This window comes from Hydra vulgaris, chromosome 02 (genome assembly GCF_038396675.1).
Source record: "Hydra vulgaris chromosome 02, alternate assembly HydraT2T_AEP".
Lineage (NCBI taxonomy): Eukaryota > Metazoa > Cnidaria > Hydrozoa > Anthoathecata > Hydridae > Hydra > Hydra vulgaris.
In genome coordinates, this window is record NC_088921.1 from 19,056,361 (window position 1) to 19,082,736 (window position 26,376).

Below are 26,376 nucleotides of genomic sequence, written 5' to 3' on the forward strand. Positions count from 1 at the left end.
TGCTATTTCATCAAATGCCTGATTTTCTCAAAACTATGTTCACTACTATTATTAAATACCTCAAACACCTTAATTTCTCCAAATTGTGTTCATTACAAAAATATTATTTTTCTATACTTGGACAATATATATCTCCAGGTCTTGTTTTTAAATACAAAATAAGTGCTCAACACACCTTGTAGCAACACAAATTGCAGCATGGAAATAAGAACTAGAAACTCATTTGAATCTTGGTAATTCAACTCAAGCCACATTTTTTGCTAGAAGCCTGCAATTCATTTGAAATTCAATCTGATGCACAATAGTAAGTTATAGGCTATTGCAAATTTCAATTTTGAGATTTTAAAATTTTTTATACATCTAAAATTTTGTTAAACAAGAAAAGAGTTCATAAAACTTATGAAAATACAGCTTATGGAAACAACTTTTAATTACTAAAATTACGCAGTTAATTTTTTTTTACAGATAAATCAATAAGTAGAAGACTCTCTGTTGCTGACATTATGTAGTTCAAGTGGCCTTAGTTACAAAACTGGGTCAAAGGAGATAAAGGAAAGACTTACAAATATTAAAAATAAACGCACATATACAAAAAATAATTCGCACGAAAACAAAAATATTAGGAAGGAGGCGTAAACTTTCTGGTTAAATGCTCTTTCGCTGTGCTCTGTTACATAACCGTTAGGTCTTCCTGGAGCGCCTAAAAAATTTATGTTATATTACTGACGTTAATACTTGAAATTAAGATTTTATTTGTGATATTTAAATTTGTTTTTAGTTTAAATTTGCTTTTTTATTTTTTTTATATATTTATTATATTTGTGTTATAATATTCGTCAAAGAAAACACTGCACTAAAAAAAAAATTCAGTTCCAGGTTCATTCAAATAAACATTACTACATTTTATTAACTCTTGCAAATTTTCAAAACCACGAAAGGAGGCTGGGATCAAAGTAAATATTACTAGAAATTTTTCTTATTTTATTATAGCTTATTAATTTATTTCTGCGTTAAAAAGAATTTTGAAACGCGTTTAATGTGACATTTTTTTTAAATTTAATTCACTTTATTAAATAGACATACAAGCTTAAAAAGTTAAAATATTGAACTTATAGACATGTTTAACTGTCCAGTTTGTGTTTAACCTGTCGGAAAGATATTTGAAGCTATCGGATATGGAGAGAATCGAACGATTCATTTTTATGCGTTTCGTTATTGAGCTGTCTTATTTTGCACGAGTGAGAGTAAGAAATAATTTGAAGATTTAATTTGTAAAATTGTGTGCGAGTGCTTCACAGCGCCGTATTCTTTTATCTGTTGACAAGCTTTTGAAGCTAATTAGGGGAGTTTATTGCAATCTAATTAACACTACAACAGTTGTAGCAGGTAATTTTAAAATTAATCTAATTTTGTTTACTATTTAATTAGCCTATTTGTTAATTTATTTGTGACGTAACATAAAATAATGTAAATAATTTTTTAAATCGCGAAAAAAGGAAAAGCTAAAAGCTATTAGTCGAAACTGTATAATAATATCCCTCCAGATGAGAAAACCCAAATATCAAGTAGTAGCAATCTTCTGAAACATCTGAAATTAATCACAATTATTTTTAAAAAATTGAAACATAAAATATATATATATTTTTTTTCTTTTAATGAGAAAAACAGTTTTTTAAAACACATTTTTAAATTTAATATTTTCAAAAGTTAGAATCTTTTAACAAATATTACTAGATATTTTTTTATTTATTTTGTAGTTTTTATAGCGAAACTACGTGATGGAGAAAACATGGAAAAATAATCAAAAATGATAAAAATAATTTGACATCTAAGAAAACATTTCAGCAAATTCAGAATATTTCATATTTTCAAGCCAAAATTTCTAATTTTCTAACTTAATTGATATATATTTGGTTTAATTTTTAAGAAAAACTTGTCCTACAATTAACCATGAACGAGACTAGGTTTTTTCAAACCGAGACGAGACCGAGACGAGAAGTTAGTACTTCTCGTGAGACCGAGAACGAGACGAGACGAAAAATTTAACAATTTTTGAAAAAAAATTTATTTAAAATCCAAGTAAAAAAAAAAATGTAAACATGGTTTTGACAAATAGACACAAATGACATTTGTCAAATGAACAACTTTTTCAAATAATAATTCAGAGTTTTTTTTGCCAAACTTTTCCAACAAGACAATGTTTTCTCTGATTAAGATGATTTGTTCTACTTTTTTTGGGTGTAAGTTGTGTCTGGATGTTTGGACGACATTTCCACCTGAGCTAAAAACTCTCTCTGGTTTAGTTGAACTTGGTGGAATAGTTAAAATTTGTCTAGCTAATGAAGAGAGTTCTGGCAATGTATTTGAATGCAATTTCCACCAATCAAGAATCGGAAAGTCTTTTTTGGCATCAGGGAGATATTCATACTGGCACATTTCGCTCAAAATAGGATTCAGTTCAGATGTTGGCTCTTGTGTTTCAAGTCCGATGTTTAACTTGCGCTTCAGTTTTGAATTAGGGGACAAATCTGCTGAAAGGACTCTGGCAACAGGTTGGCACTCAACATTATCCTTAATCTGTGAGGCTAACCATTCTTTTGTTGTTTGAAATTTTTTGAAGAGCTTCAAGTGAAGTCCCTTTAAAGCAGGATTTAAGTAGTTTGCTGCAGCACTCAATAAGTTTCCAGTGTGACAAAATAGGAAATCTTTTCTCAATGCAGCTTTTCAAGTTTTGCATATAAGACACCGTATCCATTTTTTCCATCCGTCTCAATAAATTGATCAATTTTGTCATGGATTAAATAAAGAGAATCGGCGACAGTGTTAATTGTTGGAATAGATTCAGCCGACCACGTTTCTGTAGCTTCTTTAAGTGGTGCCAAAATTTCTACTGCTCCCTCGATTGATTTCCACTGTGATGCACTGATGGTCTTTGAAGAAAAAATATCTTCATTTTCACATAAGCTGATAATTGCACTCTTTAGATGTAGGACAGAAGCCATGCAATCCAGTTCACTATTTCATCTTGTGTCAACAGAATGGCGTAACTGTCTAAAATTGATTCCTTGAGCGTCTGATTCTGATTCAAGCAACTCAGCTGCAACTGTTGACTGGTGAGTTAAAGAAGCCAAATCTTTGCATGTTTGCAACGCATCATCCATTCCAGCAGTCATTCCAAATGAGTCTCGAACTGCACATTGCAAAATATGATTGTTGCACAAGTATTGGTCAAGGCGCTTTGACAATTTGACTGCAAGTTTCATGTTTCTTGCCTGGTCGTTCACGCAGTACATTGGCAAATCAGCAGGCAAATTTAGTTCTTCTAAGAAAGAATCCAGCTTTCCTTCAATTAAGATACCTGTATGTCTGCCTGGGAACTGTTGGACATGGGGTGTCCAGTGATGCAGTCTCCAATTTTCGTCAATAGCATGAAAAGTCCGAGAGATGTAGCTGTTCTAAGCTCTAGAAGTCCAAAGGTCAGTAGTAAATGCAGCACTTTTTAGATTTGGCGTAATCTCCGTTATTATGCTCTTCATTCCAGCTTGAACTTCTCTTGACCGAATTGAAAGCTTTCTTGAATATGTTGTTCTGTGATGAAGACTCAGTTTAGGGTTTGCAATGTCAAACAATTTCTTGAAACCTCTTCCTTCGATTGCTGAAAAGGATGCCAGATCAGTGCAAAAGTAATCCAGCATTGCAGAGTCAAACTGTTTTTGAATGGAATTGTCTTTGTCATATTTGGACTTTGTTTCAAGCATTTCGACCATGGTTCGTTGTTTCTTCTTAGGAGGAGGAAGAAGAGAGCCGTCAGTTTTTTCAGAATACTCAACGTAATCTTGGCTGTGTTTTTTTTTGAAGTGTCGATGAAGTCCACTTATGTTTCCATCTTTTGTTTCAAAGACTTTTTGCACGCCTTGCATTCAGCACCGTCACTTGTTTTTTGAAAATATCTCCAGATTTTGTTTTTTCTTGGTGACATTTTTGATCATTGAAATGAGGCAAGAATATTTCTTTTCAATATGAACAATATGTGTCAAGTTGAATTCCACTGGTAAACTAATGAAATTAAGTCAAAAGTGCACCATTTTATACAAAAAGTTTTTGTATTTAAAATCTAATTAAAAATCTAATTAAAAATTTAATTTGTTATAGTCAAAAACAAATTAAATTTTTAATTAGATTTATTAAAATCACGGAATCAATATATTAATTAATTAAAAAAACAAATTATTAAGCATTTTGTAAATTATAATAATTTATAATTTGGAAAATAATATAATATTTAAGTCTCGCTCTACTTCTCGCGAGAATTTTCTATTTCTCGTTTCTCACGAGAAGTCCCATTTCTCACGAGAAACGAGAACGAGACGAGATCTCGCTCATGGTTACCTACAACAATCTAAGCAACCGTTGATGCGTGTTTAGAGTTTTGGCCGTAAGAATTTCTTGAAACAAAATTTTTTTAAAATTTTTTTATTCTGATTCACTCCAAACAAGGCTGTAAGCAACCACTATTAAGTAAGGAGCAAGGAAACGGTTGACAGAACGGTAAGCAACCACTAATAATTTTAGAGCAAGGAAACAGGTGACAGAAGACTTGTTGAAGGTTGTATGAGTCAGGAAAACATGAAGAGGGGAAAAAAACTAGACGAATAAAAGTTTATAGAGCATGCAAGGATAGATACAGTAAAAGAATGAGACTTTGCTGAATGACCAGTCAAGCGAGAGTTTTAGTTGATGGGACTAGAGATGATAGCTCTTTTGAGCAGCAAACATTATAGTATTTTCAGAAAAAGTTAAAAGAAAGAGATGCAACTTTAAGTTAATAGGAAAGCAAGCTTTGCAGATAGTGCGGATCTAACTACGTTTACAATGCGTTTTTGGACCTTGTCTAGAAGAGAAAGAGCATCATTGGAAAGAACCAGTCCAAATTTGACAACAATTTCCATTCAGGGACGAATAAGAGCTTCGTAGAGGTAGAGAGTGGAATCAGGAGAGAGAAAATGACGAGCACGATAAAGAAAAGCAACCGTAGTGGATTTTAATTTAGCAATCGGTTGTGTATATGGTTTCCATAAAATCTCAGTAATAAACGCTAATCTAAGTAAACGTAAAGAAGTGGACTCAGTGAGAGGGTTGCCATTCATTAATATAGGAATGTCAACAGAACTGCGATAGTTGTTTACAGTAAATAACTGAGTTTTGTTTGGGTTTAAATAAGTGTGAGCCATAATCTGTTACAGAAGTGAGATCAGATTCAAAGTCGGCTGCCTGTTCTAAGCGATCGAAAAGAGAAGACTTTTTGTCAGGAGCATAAAGTTGAGTCATCAGCAAAAAGAGTTTCTTTAAATGTAAGATTGTCGGGAAGATCAATAATGTAGATAAAAAACAAAACAGAACCAAGGATAGAACCTTGAGATAACAAAGAATTTACTGGGAATTAAGAAGAGTGTTGGCCTTCGAAGATGGCTTTAATAAAGTGGTTAGAAAGAAACGCTTTGATAATCTCACAAACTTTCCCAGATACACCAAATGAAAACCAAATGAAACAAGCTTATGGAGATTTAGATATTTCAAGAGATTATAGATTATGTCAAAAGATTTAGTTATGTCAAAAGCAATAGCCCTAGCCTCTCCGCCTTAATCTAATGCACGATAAAAATTTTCAGTCACGGCAGTTAGCAAGTCAGCGGTAGAGCGAGAGGATCGAAAACCGTATTGATTGTCTAACATTAAGTTATTTGACTCAAGATGTGGTGTGAGAAATTTGTTTATCAAAGACTCAAAGACCTTGCTAATAACAGTAAGAAGAATTAGAAGAAAAGTTCTTTAAAAATAGTTTTGTCTTATCCTTGAGAGAGGTAGTAAGATCAGTACCATGAATGAGGGACTGAATGTTAGACAAATATATATATATATATATATATATATATATATATATATATATATATATATATATATATATATATATATATTATATATATATATATATATATATATATTATATATATATTATATTGCAAAGTATACTTATATATATATATATATATATATATATATATACATATATATATATATAATATAATATAATATATATATATATATATATTATATTGCAAAGTATACTTATATATATATATATATATATATATATATATATATATATATATATATATATGTATGTTTGTTTGTATATATATAAATATACTTCGCAAAAAACTGCAATAATTGAAGCCTGGGAGCAAAAATGCCCTAAAATTTTGGCCACAACTGCCCCAAACGTGAGTGTTAAGGCAGTTAAGACAGTTGGTCCAGACACTGGGTAATAACAGGTATCGGGGGGTAGGGGTGGATGTTGGAAATGAGGGAGGCAGTTGGTCCAGATAATATTAATTGGAATATTATTATATGTTTAACACAATAATTTTAATGCAATAATTTTCAAGGTTTTTAAATGTTATACTAAGTGTTAGTATACGAGTTTTTTTTTGATGATCTTAAAATAAAAAAGTTGGTTCTAATGTTTAAGGATAACAAGCTAATAAACTATAGCTTTGTAAAAAAGAATCAATTAATATTCATGCTTTTATATTTTTAAAAGTTTTAAAGAAAATTTTGAAGAAATATATTTGATATTATTCAGCTCACTAGAAATATATCTGACACATTTGAAAGTTTTTACACACAGAGGTTTTATTGATCTTTCACACGCGTTTGGTACAACTAATCAAAACATTCTTGCTAAAATTAACAATGTTTTAATTAACAATGTTTTAATTGGTGTTGTTTTCAACTTAGACTAAGTTAAACTAAAATTTGACTGAACGAAAGTCAAAGTTACTTTACTTTCTATTTTCAAAAATGGAGTCGATTTAATCAACTATCAATGGATAGTTGATTAAACCGACTCTTCCATTTATTTTATATTTGACTATATTCCTTTTATTTGATTAGTAGGAAATCAATGGATTTCCTACTAATCAAATAAAAGTTTAAAATTTAGACGATTAATAATTTTAAAATCCTTTTATCTATTTATTTAACTTTTTCAATCTTTAACTATTGTTTGTTCAATTAATAACAACAACATGTACTATTACAAGTTTTACATCGTACTTAGCTTTTTGTTTACTATCTTAAAGATTTATCCAATTCATTTCATGTTGGCAATATTTATATCAAATTAAACTTTCGTTATGTGTTTCGTTATTTGTTTGTTTGTTTATTTGTGACTTTCAAAAATCCTTTTATACATGGCCGTCTCAAACTGACTCGGGCCCCAGGGCCCCAAGTCCCCCAGGACTTCAAATTTAAAAAAATCAAATTGTGAAGCTCTAAAATCAAAATCTCATCTATACAATTCCATTGCAAATATGATTGCATAGACTTTTGATATTTAGCAAGTATTAAAGACCGAGCTTAAATCATTGGGGCCTGGGAATAAAATATCCCGTTGTCGAAGCGGACCTGCTCTCATATTGTTTTGTCAAATAATAATATTTAAATGTTTTAATTTAAATGTTTTTTATGTTTAAAAATAAAAAACTTACTTTATTACTTATAATTTACTACTGAAAAATTTTTTGTCATATTTCGAATAAATATTTTTCGAATAAATAATTTTGTCATATATTTCGAATAAGTCGATTTTTAGTTGAATTAGTAGATTTCAAAAATGTATTAATTTAGTCAACTTTAGAAAATAATTTAGTCGGTTTAGTCGACAGCCAAATTATTTAAAAGTCGTAACAACACTAGTGTTAATGGTTAACAAAATATCTACTTATTCGCTAACAATTTATTTACACTCATCAGGTTTGTTAGATATTAAATGAGGAATTCCTTACGGATACATCAAATTCTTGTCTATTTCTTATCTATATAAACAACTTATATAAATAATTGAATCTCAAATATGTTTGCTGACAAAACTAGTTCATTTCTATTACACAAAAGCATAACAACAATATTCCATAGTGTCAACATTGAAATAATTAAAATATCTGAGTGACTAAAAAGTAATTAACACTTAATATTAATGAAAGGCTTTTTTTACTAACTTCTAATCAAAAACATAATCACGCTAAGTGATCTTTACTTTTATTTAATCTGATTTAATCAAAAAATTCAAACTCATCACACTGACTTAGTCATCGATATCAAATTTAAAAAAACTAAATTAAAAATAATTTTAAAGGATACGAAAATAATAAAAGTGTTAGAAAAAATAATACTACTAAAAACTTAAAGATAGATATCTGAATGAAAAGACTGGTGTTGAAAAAAAAAGAAGTAGTTGAGGAAGAAGAAAAAGAAGAAGAAGATGATGAAGAAAAATAAGATGATGATGATGAAGAAGATGATGAAGAAAAATAAGATGATGATGATGAAGAAGATGATGAAGAAAAATAAGATGACGATGATGAAGAAGATGATGAAGAAAAAGAAGATGATGATGATGAAGAAGATGATGATGAAGAAAAAGTAGATGATGATGATGAAGAAGATGATGAAGAAAAAGAAGATGATGATGATGAAGAAGATGATGAAGAAAAAGAAGATGATGATGATGAAGAAGATGATGAAGAAAAAGAAGAAGAAGTAAATGAAGAAGAAGAATTTTAAGAAGAAGAGGAAAGAAAGTGGAAAAATAGTAAAAATTTAAAGTGTTCATACAAATAAAAAATTACTTGAAATAAAATATGAAAGTTTTAAATAATACTTTTTAAGGTTTTTTAATTATTATTATTTATAACAAATTTTTATCAATCTTTTTTATCTCAAGACAAAATGTTGTTTTAAAACGTAATAATAAAAAAAAGCTGAAAAAAATAAATAAACTATATTCTCTCGACTTGTTATTATTGTCAGCTACAAAGTTACGGTACGTAAGTTATGATGCGTTCATGTTGTAATAAATACGCTATACACGTTTTATAATAAAACTGCACTTTTTAAAGTTTAATATAACTCTTTTAGTGTTGATTCTTTTCAATGTAAAAACGCTCGTTTGGTCAACACCGAATGAGCGTTATTTGTCGGGAAATCATTTCGAAAAACTAGCCGTGCCTCATTGGTTAGAGAACTAACTTTGAACCACAAAATCGAAAGGTCCGTAGTTCCATCCCCTGTGAAAAGTTTATGAGCATATCATTAAATAATAATGTCAGTAAAAAGAAAATATACAATTAAGAACTTAAAGACAAATTGCTGAATTAGAGAAGAGGTACTGTTAAACATATCACGCTTTAATGGATTTGAAGAAGAAAAAGAAGAAAAGTAGAAAGGATAGTAAACTAAAATTGTTCTTACAAACAAGAAATTACTTGAAAAAAATAAGAAATTATCTGTTTAATAGTAAAACTTTGAAATTGAATAATTGTAAGTGTAGTTGTAAAAATATATGTAAAAATAAAAAAATTGTTTGTATGCAGATATTTGTTACACGTCAGTTTGACCACAGAGTTTTCTATTTAAACAGTTTAATACTAAAGGTTATTTTCTCGATTATTCAGCTATACTAATCATGGACACATGCTAAGTACACATAAAGCTTATCTGGCCTCAGTAAATTTTAGTTTTGAACTTGATTAAAAAATGAGAGCCCAGATGTTGGACGTCAGCTACGGCCATATTGGAGACAATGGTAAGAAAAGAGGCGTGGAGTTCTTGGTTAAATGCTTTTCCGCAATGCTTTGTGGCGTGGCGGTTTGGTTTTTTTTGATGCTAGTTTTTTAAGTAATTCTTTTTTTTCCATTATTAGAATATTGGAATAATGGAAAAAACATGTGGAATATCTCGATGAAGCTTAATATATATTCAACAAGCTCGTAAAACATAGAAATATTGGATATTTAAATAACTAACAAAAACTAACCTGTGAAAAATATTTTGATTTAAAAGATAAAAAATGCCTGAGGAGGATAACAAACTGCTCGTAAACCTGATACATAGCATTTGAGTAAAATGAAACTTCACTTTGTTTATTTTGTGACTAAAACAAAGTAAGTTTTCAATAGCTCGTTTAAGTTTTTTTTTTTTTACTTTTTAATAAAAATAGGACTTTTAAGTAAATTGAGTTATAAGCTCGTTATGTTTAAGCTAAAAGTTTATTTTATTAAAAAAAAAGTTGGTCCTTGTTATATTAAAAACCACGACAGCTTTTTTTAATGTTTGAAAAACTTAACTTTCAGATATATTAAAAAGTAATGACAATGTAAAATTTATCAGCTCCTTATTTTAAAGGAATTTGAAGACGTTTAGAAAATACTTAAAAGACATATCCCAGTGAGCACGGGATGTAAAAAAGATGTCATTTAAACTTTTTTGAACGTTTTTAATGTCTTTTGAACGTTTAAAAGACCTTTTTTTTTAGGTCCCGTATTCACTGGGTAAGAACGTAACTTTTAAAACCAAATGCCCAAAGGGTTATCAAAAACTAACAAAGATACATTTAAAGAAATAGCAAATAATAAATAATTAGAAAATAAGAAATAGTAATTGTTTTTATTCATTTTTTAACTGATTTAAAAATGAATAAAAAATGAAATTTTCCTTTTTTAACAATATTTAGAAGCTTTTTCCAAAAATAAGGCCACAAATGTGAGTATTAATAGCCCGCGTTATTTAGTTGAATAGTAAGTTAATTTTAAATTATTATTTGGAACCACAATGTCTTAAAACTTTGTTGAGTACTTATGGTGAATTTCACTATAATAAAAATGGAGACCCCAGTTTTGTTTTAAACATAAACTTGGTTCAAGTTTAATTTATATTCATTAAATGCTCAATGCAACACAATTCATCAAATGGGGAGTACTATATTTATCTTTTAACATATTATTATATATTTATAATAAGATATTTAATATATTTAAAACTCCAAATTATTTCTTATACTTCTTATATTATATTAAAATCATTAACAAAAGTTAACTAAAAAGGTAATCTAAAGAAAATTTATGGCTTATAAAATGTTTTTTTCTTTAATGAACTTTATGAACTTTATTTTTTTTAGAACCTTGATTTTCAGTGCCTTTTAAAAAACTTGGACTTCCTTTGAAAATCTTTCAATTTATTTTATTAAATCAGTTGGGTATCCTGTTAAAATGATTCATTCTTCAAATTTGAATCTATGTGACGCATGTCACGAAATCATCTATGATCGTCACATTTCAATTGTTGGAAATAGAAAATTACATGAAGAATGTTTACAATGCTCCAGTTGTTCTGTTTCAGTGTCTTTGTCCGGACGTTGTTATGAAAAAAATGAACAAATATTTTGCGAGGAATGCTATCATCTGTAAGTTGGGAATAATCAGGCATTTCATTTTTTTTTTACTTAAAAGGTTTTTGTAATTTTTGAAATCTTTAAAGATTTACATAGTTAACTTATATGAACCAAATTATTTTTCAAAGAAATTTTTCATTGGTCCAATGTAAAGGTTGTTCTCAAAGTATTATGAAATCTGAGTACGTCATGAAAACTCAAGAAAACTTTTATCATGTATATTGCTTTCGATGTCATTTATGTAATTCGATGTTGCAAAGTGGAGAACGTTACGGTGTCAAAGGCGATAAGTTGTTTTGCGAAGCACATTACTACGGAAACAACGCTATTGGTATGCAACAAAACAATTCAAACCAAGGTATACATGAAGTTGATTTATTCAAATCAAACTTACAATGATTTTACATAAAAATTATCCTGAAGATTCCAAAATATTTTAGTTATAAATCTATTTTATAATTTTATTTTTAGTTTTCTGATGTTTTCTGCATTTTGAACTTTCAAGCTAATAAACAAACTAAATTTATCATATTTATAATTCGGCGTTTTTTTTGTTTATGTAAAATAATACAATAATACAACTTTAGAAAAAAATTCTTTGATGCAAACTTTGATGCAAAATAATTTTTATAAAGAAAAATAAAAAGACAAGGCTCAAAGAAGATGATAAAATACGACATCGTAATATTTTCATATATTTTCAGCACCGATACCAAGTTTCAATAAAATATTAAAATTATTTTTAAAAATGTAAAAAAAATAATAAAAATTTTAAAACATGATTTTAGAATAACTTGAATTTTAGGCGCTAATGTTTATCAAGTTTTAAAAATTGCTTTTTTAAATGAAACCTAACTTTTTTTTTTTTTAATATGTTAAAAAATGATTTTAACGACTTTATCTTATATTTGAATCCTTTTTGATAGCTGTTTTGATAAATTATTATTTGTACATAAATTAAAGAAATATAACTATAATCTGGAACAAAAATAAAGTTTTATTTTTGTTCCAGATTATAGTTATATTTCTTTATATTCATATATATTTATTTAAACTTTATATTTAGGTACATCCCTACTAATTTTGAAATTTTTTAGAAAACATCAATTTTTTGAAAATGGATTTTTTTAATTCAAAATTTTTCATAGAACAAGTTTAAGAATTTTTTTTAAATAAATAAATAAGGAAGTGTGTACAATTGTGTGTTTTGTGGCCATAGTAGATTGAGAAGTCCGTAGCAACGCACTTTTTTTTAACTTGCCCAAGCTTATAAACATCAATAGCTCTTTTTTACTGCAGTTTTTGTTTATTTTTTGCTTCATGTTTATTTTAAAAGCTATAACTTGAACTATTGATACAAACATGCATCAAATGCTTACATGCTGTTTTAATTTGTTAATTTTCAAGTTGTTACTGCTTTTCGCAAGATTGGTAAAGGTTATCAATCTATATGTAAATTTGCTGCAGTAATGAACATGCCATCTTTTATGAATTTTAAAAACTATAGTGCAATAAATAACAATTTGTTAAATATTCATAATGAAGTCACTTCTGCAGGTATGTCAAGTGCAGCAAATGAAACTAAATTAAGCAATAATAATGATGTTACTGCTTGCCATGTTTCTGTAGATGGTACCTAGCAAAAGAGAGGTCATCAGTCTTTAAATGGTATTGTCTTTGCAATATCAAGAGAGAATGGAAAATGTCTTGATTCAGTTTTGCTAAGTAAATTCTGCAAAGCTTGTAGTTATTGGAACAAATTAAAAGTCAACTTCAGGTTATCAAAATTAGAAAATCGATTATGTTTGTGAAGCTAACCACAATAAATCATCAGGATCCATGGAAGCTTCTGGTGCTGTTTCGATTTTTCAACGGTCAATTGAAAAGCATGGTTTGAGATACGAAGGATATATTGGAGACGGTGACAACTCAGCATATAATGATGTTGTTGCAAGTAATCCGTGTTCAGGTTTTGAAATACGCGGACTTCTCTGTGTTGGACATTACCAAAAGAGATTAGGAAATCGTGCATGTAACCTTAGAATGACACTTAAAGGTCAGTTACTTTCAGATGGAAAAAGAATAGCTGGAAAAGGTCGTCTGACAGATAAAGCCATAAATACGCTTCAAAATTATTTTGGTATGGCTATCCGTCAAAATGTAAATCTCCTATACGCAATAAAAAAAGCTGCTTGTGCTGTTTTATTTCACAACAGTGACATAAGTGAAGAGTCAAAAATTTACTAAATAAAAATATATATAATGACTATTGAGATATGGATATGCAGACATAAAAAAGTTTTGTACAATTTTGAATTTACCTAAGCCTATGATCAAAAACAAGTTTGAAAAGATAGTAAAATTAAATACAACAGATGATAAAATTATAGCAGAACAAACCATGATAAATCCTGCAAATAAATTGCATAAATTTTTGGCACTAACTAACATTTGTGTATCTTGCGATGGTCCATGGCACAAACAAGGATATTTATCGCTGAACAGAGTCTGTTACTAATAGTAAAATAATAAGTAAAAGAATTAAAAAAAAACAAAGAGTTTGGTGTTTGTGCCAAAGTAATAAAGTAACAGGTGAAACAACATACATAACTAAATTAAGGTTACCATTAGCAATCAAAGCAGTACTTATGCCTATATTTACAGATTTGGCAAATGAAACTTTATTATCAAAATGTTTGAACAGACAAACTCAAAATAACAATGAAAGTCTGAATGACTTAATATGGAAGAGATGTCCTAAAGATTTTTTTATTGGGAAAAAAGTTCTTGAGATTAGTATGAACTCAGCTATTATAGCGTTTAATGATGGAAGCACAGCAGTTGTAACAGTAGTAAGTGCTGGAGGTATTGAATCAAGTATATTTATGCAGGAAAGACTTCATAAATTGGAATGCAACCGAATTAAAAAAATAAATTACAAATCAAGTGCTAAGAGCCATCAAAAAAGGTTATATAGATATTGAAAAAGAACTGGAAAAGGACCCACAATATAATAGTGGAGGTTTTTAATTGGCTCACGCTTCTTTTTCTAATATAACAAACTTTTATTTTGTTTTTTGTATTTTTCTCGAAATGTCATTTTTTAACGAATATGTAAATTTTAAAACGCAATATTTTCAGTTTGGGACCATATGCAGACTTCAAATTTTCAGGGTGCTTTTGTTATTAGTTGAATTAGGTAATAAACCAGAATTATAAATAACTAAGATGTATAAGTATGTTTAAAACCCTTTTTTTTGCTTTTTTTGTTAGAAAACTTTTTAATATACAGAAAATTACTTTTAAAATGTTCTATGCATCTTCAATGGATTTTTGTTCATAACCTCTTCATACTCATTAGGAACATTTTGTGAAAATTTCAGAGCTAAAAATACATAGAAATGGAAATATCTCGTTTTAAATTACACCCACTTTTTCGCAATTCGTATGGAATAAGTAAGACAAAAATTGGGTAATTGATATTTCTTATTTAAAAAAAAATCAGCGTACCTGTTTTAACTTGTGTAATAAATTTTTAACTTTGTATTCATTGTTTTAAAGAAATTTTTTTGAATGGGGGTGTACCACCTTAAAGTTTACAGAAAAATTAAAGGATAGATAGATATTTCAATAATATGAGTTATGAAATATTTCAAACACATCATTTTTAATTCGTTTATTAAAATTTTAGCGTGCTCACGCTAAGCTTTATGTATTTTTTATTAAAATTTTAGCGTAAATTACTTGATGAGATTTTTTTTCGTTAACTACAATTTTAGCGTAAATGATTTGTCAAGAACATTTTTCATGAACTATAATTTCAGCGTAAATGATTTGTCAAGAACGTTTTTCATGAATTACAACTTTGATTAGTTATGATTGTTGCGTACTTTTCCATAAACTGTTTGCTTTTAACTGATGGTTAACAATGGTTTAGTTTATAGTATATAAGTTTAAGTCGTTTAAACCAACTTGATCATTCCAATGATTCCATGGAAGCCATGATTAACTTTCATCAACAAGAATTCTAAAGTATCTTACACTGGCTTCTTATTTTATTAGTGTTATATTCAAGATCAGAAAATTTAAGTGGTTTTCTTCTTGTGCTTATTTTTATGGAACAGTTTTTCAATGTTTATTTACTTTTTAATTCAGTACTCATGTTTGCATATATTTCCATGATACAATATTAGCAAGAAATAGGTTTGTATCATTAGCAAACATAACTGAGTTCAGCTTTAATGATGCATCACAAAAATAATTTATACAAATTAATCTTAGTGGACCAAGAATCGACTTTCTCGATCAAACTCAAGGCTTTCTTTACCTTTTTTTAAGGTAGATGATTTTTTTGTTGTTGCAGTAATGTCTTACTTCTCACCTTGATTACTGAAATGTAACCTTAATGACTGTAGGAACTATAGGTGAAAATGATGTTCTGAGAGTTCTATGAGCTCTCGGAATTTTATTTACATGCAAATTTTGTAATTTTTGATCAGAACTTTATTTCTTTAAAAAAACACTGAAAACCGTCAGATAATTGATGGCATTGTATTTAGTTACCCTAGGCATTTTATGTTTCATAACATTGTCAATATACCAAACTTCATAGTTTTAAAACTGTCAAATAATTCAGATTTGTCACAAAACATTCTTATTATTTTTCAATGTTTAAGCTAAGTAACTTTTATTTATTTATTTTCAGCGTTTAAAATAAGTATTTTAAGTAACTTTTATTTATTTATTTTTAGCGTTTAAAAATTGAGATAAGTAATCTTTATTTATTTATATTTAGTGTTTAAGTAGTTTTAAGACTTGAACTTTGAACTTCGAACTTGAGTATACTTACGCTTAAATAAGAATTAAATAAGAAAGCTTTACATATTTATTGATATTTTAATTTAGACTGATTTTTCCAACTTTCCTTAACTCAGATAACATAATTGCATAATCAACATAATTAACAACTAGCGTTATTCATACTCATACATTTGCAATGGGAATTTGACATTAAAATGAAAATAAAGAAATTTCAATTTATCGAAAATTGTTGAAATAAATTTCACATGCGAGTATTTTAGGAATGCATCCTAAGGCAGATACAATGAAAATTTAAGAAATATGTACTTCTTCTATGTATTTCTTAAATTTTTCATAAAATCTTTTATACAAAACAATGAGAGATGTAGTATTTTGAAAGATGTCTATATTATTAAAGTAGAAAATAACGTATCTCAACAAGTGGAGAAAATACATTCACCACAAACAGCAAACAAAGTGAAAGGTTTATTAAAAAAAAATTATTAACCGCCAGTTAATTTTAAGTGAAAAGTTTATCAAAAAAAAATTAATAACCGCCAGATTATCACCTGAAAAAATTATTTCTTTCCTTAATGCTCCTTAATGGAAGCAGAAGCAATATATAATGCAAAAAGAGTGCATGCAATTTTCTTTTGTTAATTCCGTCTGCCAGTACAAAAATGATAAAACATGTATATATATATATATATATATATATATATATATATATATATATATATATATATATATATATATATATATATATATATAAACCATTCCATAATTTTTTTTCAACAAATAATTTTTATGAGGTCACATTTATATGAAAAAATTTTTTACTTTTTATTTTTTCTTGATAGGAGTATTTGCGCCGATTGTTCGAAGTTACGTACTTAATGATTTTTGACTAAATTTAGAGCGATTTCCAAGCATAGACGCGAATAGATTCTGATGTCAAATCCAGTTAATGTGTTTAACAACATTTTCTTAATGTGTTTAGTACCAATAAAAACACCGTGCATATTAATTTAAGAAATACGTTGTACCTATCTTTCATGATTAAGATAGATAAATTAACACTTTGGTTATTGTAAAGTGATTTTTTGTTAATCTTTGAGCGAAAAAAAGTCCTAAAATTTCATCCCCCCTGCCCCAAACGTGAGAGCAACAAGTTGGTAAAATTGTTTTTTTGCTATTCTTAACTAAGTTTATATAAATCGATGAACTTTAAGTTTCATAGTATTATCTCTCAGGGGTGGCGCCAGCATTTTTTGGTCTTCGAGATATCTAACTTCGAGCTATTTAACTTCCAGCAAACTCCAAACATTTATATGTTTATACTTATGTCAAATAAAGATGCTTTTCAAAAATTGCGATGATTGGAGCCTGGGAACAAATATTTTAGCCCCCTAAATATTTCTTGAACTATTTTCAACTAAACTTATATTTATCGATAAATTTCAAATTTCATAGTAAAATATTTTAGCGTTCAAAAAATATGACCATATAAAGTTTAAACTCCCCTCAATTTGAGGGGGATGCAAATTTTATATTGTCATAATTTTTAAACGCTGAGAAATTATACTATGAAACTTAAAATTTCTTGATGTATATAAGTCAAGTTGAAAATAGTACAAAAAATATTTCATCAACTTGTTGCTCTCATGTTTGAGGGGTGTGGAGGGAGAAAAATGGAGGGGGTGGGGGGAGAAAAATGCTGGCGCCACCAATTATAAAAAAGCAAAATTTGAATTGGAGTACAGCTGATATATCAGGAAGAGGCGGTAAAAGAAAAACATTTGCTGCTATTGATAGAAACATGATTTTACAAGTGAAGCAAACAGATTTAAAGCTGCTCAAAAGATTGCAGACAAAGTTAAATACGACCACAAAATCATGATTTCAGCTCAAACTATCCAAAATAGACTTAGAGAGCAAGGATTCCATGGTAGAGTATGTTGCAAAAAACTCTATTTGATTCTATGATATATGAAACAAAGATTATTATTTAAAAAAAAGTATGCGGACAAGACTATCGAGTACTGGAAGAGAGTAATTTGGAGTGATGAATTCAAGTTTAACCTGATCTCTTCGGATGGACAGCAAAAAGTCTGGCGAAAACAAGGTGAGGCATACAAATTGAGCTGCATGAGAGGAGCAGTAAAACACAGTGGTGGAAATATCATGTGGGGATCAATAGCTTGGCGAGGAGCTGGCAATGGTGTGGGGATCAATGGCTTGGCGAGGAGCTGGCAAATTGACTTTCATTGAATCAACTATGAGCACCAGTTCGTATATAGGCATTTTAAAGCAATAGTTGAAACCCCCTGCTCGTAAATTTAGATTTCGAAACAACTTCGTCTTTCAATAGGACAATGATTCAAAACATACTGTCATAGCAAAAAAGGAATTTCTTCGAAAAAATAATATTAATGTGATTGAATGGCCTGCCCAGTCCCCCGACCTTAATCCGATTGAGCATTTGTGGTACATTCTAGAACGGAAATTTGGAGATCGAGCTTACAGAAGACAAAATTATCTAAAAGCAGCAATAGTCAAAGCATGGGAGAAAATCACTCCAGAAGAAACCAAATTTCTTGTGGAATTGATGCCTCGACGTCTGCAAGCAGTTATTCTGAGAAAGGGTGGCCCTACTTTTTGTCTAAATTTTTTTGTCCAAATACTAATTTTTTTGTCTAACTTTAGAATTTTTCTTATTTGTGCCATTATTTTTTTGCGAGAAAATATTTGATCAATATGAGTACAGTTGATTTTTATGCGTGATATAAACTTATTTTTGACAATTTGTGAATAGGATGCTTCAATATAATGCTATTTTCTAATAATTCATAGTTTTTTTCCCTTAAAAACAAAAATCCACCACAGTTTTTTAATCATTTTATACAAATTTTTTCAAAAAAAAAGTTTGTGACATTTATTTTTTTGCTTACTGTATATATAAATATATATATACATATATATATATATATATATATATATATATATATATATATATATATATATATATATATATATATATATATATATATATATATATATATATATATATATATATATATATATATATATATATATATATATATATATATATGAATATATATATATATATATATATATATATATATATATATATAAAATATATATATATATATATATATATATATATATATATATATATATATATATATATATATATATATATATATATATATGTATATGTATATAGTGGCAGCGTTAGGGTAGGGCCTGGTTGGGCGATCGCCCAGGGTGCTGAATAGAAAGGGGCGAAATTTAGCGGAAAATCATTATATTGGTAACTCGAGATTCGATCGCATTTAATTTTAATTATTTAAGACTACTATTATTTTACTTAAAAACTTATTGTCTTTTATTATTGTCTACAAAACAAAAGAAAAGTTACAAAATTTTATGCACTTATTTATACTTGTTACAAAATAAGCCAAATTAAAAATCGTCATGAAAACTCTACTAAGACGTATCGAATACACTAATAGGGGTCATTAACCAATGAATGTTGAGCTGCAATTGCGCAACTATACAATTAAAAGATTCTCTTGCTTAAGTAGCGTTAGAACGTGGTAATTAAAGTTTTATTGCGGTAATTCATTTTTAAAAATTAACAGAGATTTACTTAATTTGTTGATTACTACTTTGCTGATTATTGCAAAATGTCTGAACCTTATCAAAAGAAAACCATCTGGGTCAGAATATAGAAAACGGCAGAAAAAGAACAAGAATTTCAAATAACAAAAAAGTTTATTAATATAGATAAATATATCACAACGAAAAATCAAGACCTACATCTCGAGTAGCAACGAATGCATCAGTAGATCAGATCGCTAATGTGGACGAAGTTTCCCGAAGTGAGGAGATAAGTTGTGCTACACCTACAATATCTACTCTTGATGATCCGCTGGCGATGTGCAACAAATACAAATTCCAGGCAACTTTAGCACTGTTGTCCCAAATACATTGGATCCAGCCACATGGCCACTCATTTGAAATAGCAAAATTATTGATCACATAATATCTAACTGGCAAGTGCAAACTCACATTGATAATTATCCAAAGAATGAAACAGCCCGGTATTTTTTTAAATGTCATTTCACAAAAAAACTTGCAAACAAAACAATTCAGTGTTGTTGAATAATATACTCCGTCTCTAAGGATCGAGTTTATTGTTTTTGTTGCCGGCCATTTGATAGTAGATCAACGTCGAGTTTAGTATCTGAAGGATATAACAACTGGAAACACTTGTCTGAAATGTTAAAATTCATGAGAATAGTACTTCTCATAAGAAATTTTACCTTTCATAGATCGACACTGAACTATGATTAAAAACAGGAAAAACAATTGACGACCAAGAGTAACATTTGATTAGAAAAGAAACTACAGAGTGGATTAATGTTTTGTCTAGATTGATGTATATTACACTTTATTTAGCTGAAAAAACATGGCGTTTAGAAGTACTTCCAACAAACTATATACGTCTAATAATGGAAAGTTCTAAAGCTTAGTACAACTATTAGCCAAACTTGATACAGTTATGCGGGATGTTGCTATGAAGAGTACGACCGTCGGAAAATATATACTTCGGCGGAAAAGATATACAAAATGAATTAATGGAGCTGATATTTAAAAAGTGAAGTCAGAAATTATATTGCGCATAAAGAAATCAAAGTATTATTCAATTATAGCTGACTGTACTCTGGACATTACACATTTAGAGCAACTTTCGCTGACAATACTATTTGTTAATTTATCATCAGATGACGATAAAATATCAGTGAAAAAACATTTCATGGAATTTTAAACTGTCAATGAGTCGATTGGTGAAAGACTCACTAAAGTTATTACAGATGTTTTAAATAAATACGGACTGAAATTGAACGATTGTAGGGGTCAGGGTTATAACAACGGGGCGAACATAAAAGGAAAACATATTGGGGCTCAAAGGAGAAATTCGGAAATAAATCTCGTAGCTGTTGATGTACCGTGTGCCTGTCATAGCTACAATCTCGTACTATGTGATGCCAATGGTGCTTTAAAAACTTTGGGTATTGAAAGTCAAAAAACTGATGTTCAAATCTCTCATGAGGCTACTACTCTAGCTGAACAGCTAAAAGATTTTTCTTTCATAATTTCGTTGGTTGTTTTGTATGACATGCTTTTTCAAGTGTTGTTGGTAAATCTATCCAGTCAACAGACATGGCTCTCGCTAAATGCTCAGAAATGTTAAAAAAATGCAGCACTTTCTTTCAACGGCAAAGGAATTGACCGAAGAACTAAAATTCTATCCTGGGTTTAAAGCTACATTAAGAGTTCGATGTATTAACCGTCAAGCTGGAGAAACTGCCCGCGATGAGCCAATAACTTACCCAAAAAAAAAGTATGAAGTCGAATTTTTTAACTTGTCTACATTAGGCTCATTCAATGAAAGATTTGATCAGTTAAGTAAGTATTCAGAATCATGGTTTTTTTTATACAATATAAAACAGATTCCGGAAATACCTGACCTTGTCGAACTTTGTGGTAATCTCCAATTGGAATTAACTGTGGACTCTAAGTCAGATATAAACGGTAGTATGTTGTGTGATGTACTCCTAAGTCCGAAAGCTTTTTTGTATGATAAGAATGTGGTTACTCCTGTTTTTGTTTTAAATTTTATTAAAGATTGCAACTTACAAGAACTATATCCAAATGTGTGGATAACATTGCAAATATTATTGACTATACCTGTAACGATTGCTAGTGGGGAGAGGAATTTTTAAAATCTTAAGCTAATAAAAACCTAATATCTACAATATCTAAGATCTACAATATCTTAAATATGTTTTTTGAGTTAGGGGTGGCGTAGAAATCTCGCCCAGGGCGCCCAGATATATATATATATATATATATATATATATATATATATATATATATATATATATATATATATATATATATATATATATATATATATATATATATATATATATATATATATATATATATATATATATATATATATATATATATATATATATATATATACTCACACTCTGTTTCTGTTGAGCCATGACAATTGCTGGCGGTCCTTGTCCTACTAGAGATATTTGGCTTTTTGACTATTCAGCTGTAGCTACTAGTTTGGAGATAAAAAATAAAATCTGATTGGATAAATTTACAGAACTGTTAAAAACATTGATTTTATTCTAATTTGCTTGTTGATCTTTGTTTGTTTTTTATTCAATATACCAATCAAAATAGCATGACAGTTGCTTTTAAGACCGTTTTTTTTTAAAGTCTGAGCATAATAGGTTCAATATCAGCTATATAGTTTTTTTAAACGTTAATCTTCTTTTTTTACAATCTATATCTTAGAAGATGCATTAAGTTTTAATGTGGCTTTAGTTTGATCTCTCTAATTTTGTTTTAACTAAGGCAGTAACATTATAAAGTTGTACTATTTTCTGCAGGGTATATATCATTTGTTTTAAATGCAAATAAAACGAATAAAGTGTCTTTTATGTTGCCTCGTTATTGTTAATATGTCTATGGTATGCACACAATTTTCCACAACCATTAAAAACTTTACAAGTTAAAATAATATATGTCAAAATGTTCACCAAAATATACTGCTTGTGTATTTTTAAAAAGTATTAAACTCATGCAGACTTGACAAAATAATAAAAAAAAATCTTATAAACTAGTTAAAATCTCAAGTACTTTCCCAAAGTACTTTCTTTGTACTCTCCTAAAGTAATTAATAATATTACATAATTTAATTTTTTTACTTTTTTTTTTAAAAAAGCACACATGGTTTAAACAGAGAAAAAGTTTTTCGTTTAAGTATTGCACTTATTTGTTTTTTTTATTTTTGTTTTTTTTGTTTTGGTTTTTTAGTTTGGTGTTTTAGTTTCTTATTATGGTGTTTACTTAAAATTAGTACTTGTACTATATGTAAATATTTCATGAAATGCAAAATCTATTTCAGAATACATTTGATTTGATTTTGATTTGATTTGAGAAATCAGTAAAATTTGTAGATGATGCTAATATTTTTCACATCACTGTATATATAAGAAAATAAAATGAGGGAAGTGGGGGAGAATCCTTAAAAAGTACCAGCTGCTTTCTAAAAAAAAAAAATTCAAAAAAAATTCTTTGTACGACACCCCCTTAAATATATTTTTTAATTTATATATATATATATATATATATATATATATATATATATATATATATATATATATATATATATATATATATATATATATATATATCAAAAATTAGATAAGTGTTTTTACTAACTTGCTTGAATTGTGAAACATGTTGAAATATAGCATAGACATTTGATGGGACAACGAGGCTGATCTAGTTGCAACTCTTTGAAGTTTAATTTTTCAGTAAAGTCATCATTTAAAAACTGTCATTTTAACGGCTAAAAAAAACCCGGCTAAAAACATTTTAAAAATGGCTAAGAATAGCAAACAAACAACGAATTTTAATTGCAAAATCTGAAAAGTAGAGGCTTGATTTTTTTAAAAGTATAAATGTTAAAATTTTAAAATTTTAACATTTTATACTTTTAAAAAATTTAAATAGCTTATATTCTTAAATTATTTTGCAGTTTATACAAACTTTTCCACAAAATTTTTGCTCTTTTAGTTCCTCGTTTTTTTAATAGTTACAATCTATTTATAGTTGTGTATGTATAAAAATAGTTTTGTATAAAATAAAACTACTAAGCGATAAGACAGCGTTTCTTTTTCTCATTGCTTACTTTATCTTACACAAAAATTATATTAGCAAAAATTATATTAGTTTTGTTTATATAAAAATACTAAGCGATAAGACAGCGATAAGACAGCGATAAGACAGCGTTTCTTCTTCTCATTGCTTACTTTATCTTACACAAAAATTATATTAACAAAAATTATATAAGTTTTGTTTATATAAAAATACTAAGCGATAAGACAGCGATAAGACAGCGATAAGACAGCGTTTCTTCTTCTCATTGCTTACTTTATCTTACACAAAAATTATATTAATAAAAATTATATTAGTTTTGTTTATATAAAAATACTAAGCGATAAGACAGCGATAAGACAGCGATAAGATAGCGTTTCTTCTTCTCATTGCTTACTTTATCTTACACAAAAATTATATTAACAAAAATTATATTAGTTTTGTTTATATAAAAATACTAAGCGATAAGACAGCGATAAGACAGCGATAAGACAGCGATAAGACAGCGATAAGACAGCGCTTCTTCTTCGCATTGGTTACTTTATCTTACACAAAAATTATATTAGCGGTTTATTATAAGGGCATTTTTTAAAGTGTATTATTTATTGAAACACTAACTAAAAATACTGGGCCTTTATACACATATATAACTTATGGACGGTTTTTGAATAATATTTCGGACTCTGAGAGTTTAGTTCTTTTAAGCCATATGGATGGTATTCTTCATATAGAACATTTGAGTTTTCATAAACTTTTATAAACTGTGCCTTTCTTAGTTTTCTCTTTTTTAGATTTGTTCAAATTAGGTTTGGCAAGACAGCCGTTATGTACAAAGGTTTTTAGATTAGAAACAACTTTAGTTGCTTGTTTTGCACTTTTTCCGAATTATGAAGTTCTCCTTATAAATTTAAAAACCCAACTGGAGCAGCAAATTGAATAAGTCATTGCACAAATAATTTTTTTAAATTTGGTCTAAAGTTTTTATTTTGATTAAAGTAGCTATTGATGCAAATGTAATTATTTGATGTTTCCACTTACGATAACTTGAAAAAAAAAATTGTTTCCATGATGCACCACGAGGCATTAAAGTAATCGTTTTTTTTTTGACAAAACGACAGCTTTATTGAAGTCTGTTTTTTTACCTTTTCTTTTTTTTTTTTTTTTTTTGACTGTTAAGGAGTTTTAATCTGTTAACTGTTAAGGAGTTTTAAAATAAGGAGTGTTAAGGACTTTTAATCGTCGACATAAATTTTGATATATTTTGAAAGCTATCAAACAAACCATTAATAAATTTTTAAAGATAAAACCGGTCTGACATATTTTAAATGTATGATTAAAATAAAAAATTGATTTTTTTAGAATACTTTATTGGGAGAAGCTTCCAAGAAAGTTCACTAATTTTGGCAGATGTCTTTTCCAAAACTTCCTTTCAACAGTTAGCTTCACCAAGTGAACTCGAAATGCGCAAAAAAAAATTTCAAAATCGACTCATGAAAGAAAAAAGATACAGAACAACATTTACTCAAGAACAAGTAGAGTTGATGCAAAAAGCTTTTGAAATCGAAAGAAATCCAGACTCTGCATCCTTGCAACAACTATCTAAAGAAATAAACCTATCCAAAAGAGTTTTACAAGTGTGGTTTCAAAATGCAAGAGCCAAGCATAAAAAACTTCATAATGAAAAACCAACAACTTTTGAAAAACCAGAATGTTATGAAAACTATTCTGAACTACCACCAGTAGAACACAGCACATTGCAAATAAACTATTGTGACCGTGGCGATTGTGACCATGGCGATTGTGATCAGGTTGCAAATGATAATTAGTAAAACTATATAAAAAGCAGAGAAGTCAACCATTACAAATTAAAAATAAAACACTACTATTTGATATAATATAATTTCCTTCATAATATTTTTATTTACATAACTTCAAAGAATAAAACAAATAAAACTTTAAAACCATTTTTATTTAAATAAAAACTATAAAATTAGACTAAATTTTTTCTAAATTTTTTTAAAAAATATACTTAATATAATTCTTTACTTTTAATTAATTAATATAAATAATTATAGTTAACTTTTCAGCAGTATTTAAATATTTATAAAATACTAATATATTATAACATTTATTATAAATTAGTAAGCATACAATGTTGTATATTGCAGCAGGTTTTTTACTTTTTGAAATCACTTTTTATTCTTAGTTATTATTTGATAAATTTATTGATAAAGCTTGTTAAATATGAAGCATCTTTACATATATTGTTTATTGTTGTGATCGCAAGATCACTATTTTGTAAACGGTGGAGAAGAAGATTAAACGGTGAAGAACGAGATGTATGTGATGTCCGCAGCACCGACTTAAAAGAGAGAAGGGAGGGGTTGTGTGCCGCATGAGGGCGGCAGGTTTATTGGGGCAGAAATTTTGTTATTTAATATGTTGTAATTTTGTTATTGTAAATTTAAAAATTTATTTTTATGTAAATACAACTTTTCATTTTATGTTGT

General features: G+C 28.2%; 1 protein-coding gene across 1 annotated transcript; it reads left to right on the forward strand.

Annotated features, from left to right (window-relative positions):
- The first annotated feature begins 1,241 nt into the window (after positions 1-1,241).
- Positions 1,242-25,816, forward strand: LOC136076807 (LIM/homeobox protein Awh-like). The gene is made up of 4 exons (XM_065790263.1): positions 1,242-1,386; positions 11,018-11,302; positions 11,419-11,648; positions 25,226-25,816. Exons 2-4 carry the CDS (start codon positions 11,109-11,111, stop codon positions 25,690-25,692), a joined length of 891 nt encoding a protein of 296 aa, XP_065646335.1. The 5' UTR covers positions 1,242-1,386; positions 11,018-11,108; the 3' UTR covers positions 25,693-25,816.
- The last annotated feature ends 560 nt before the right edge of the window (positions 25,817-26,376 follow it).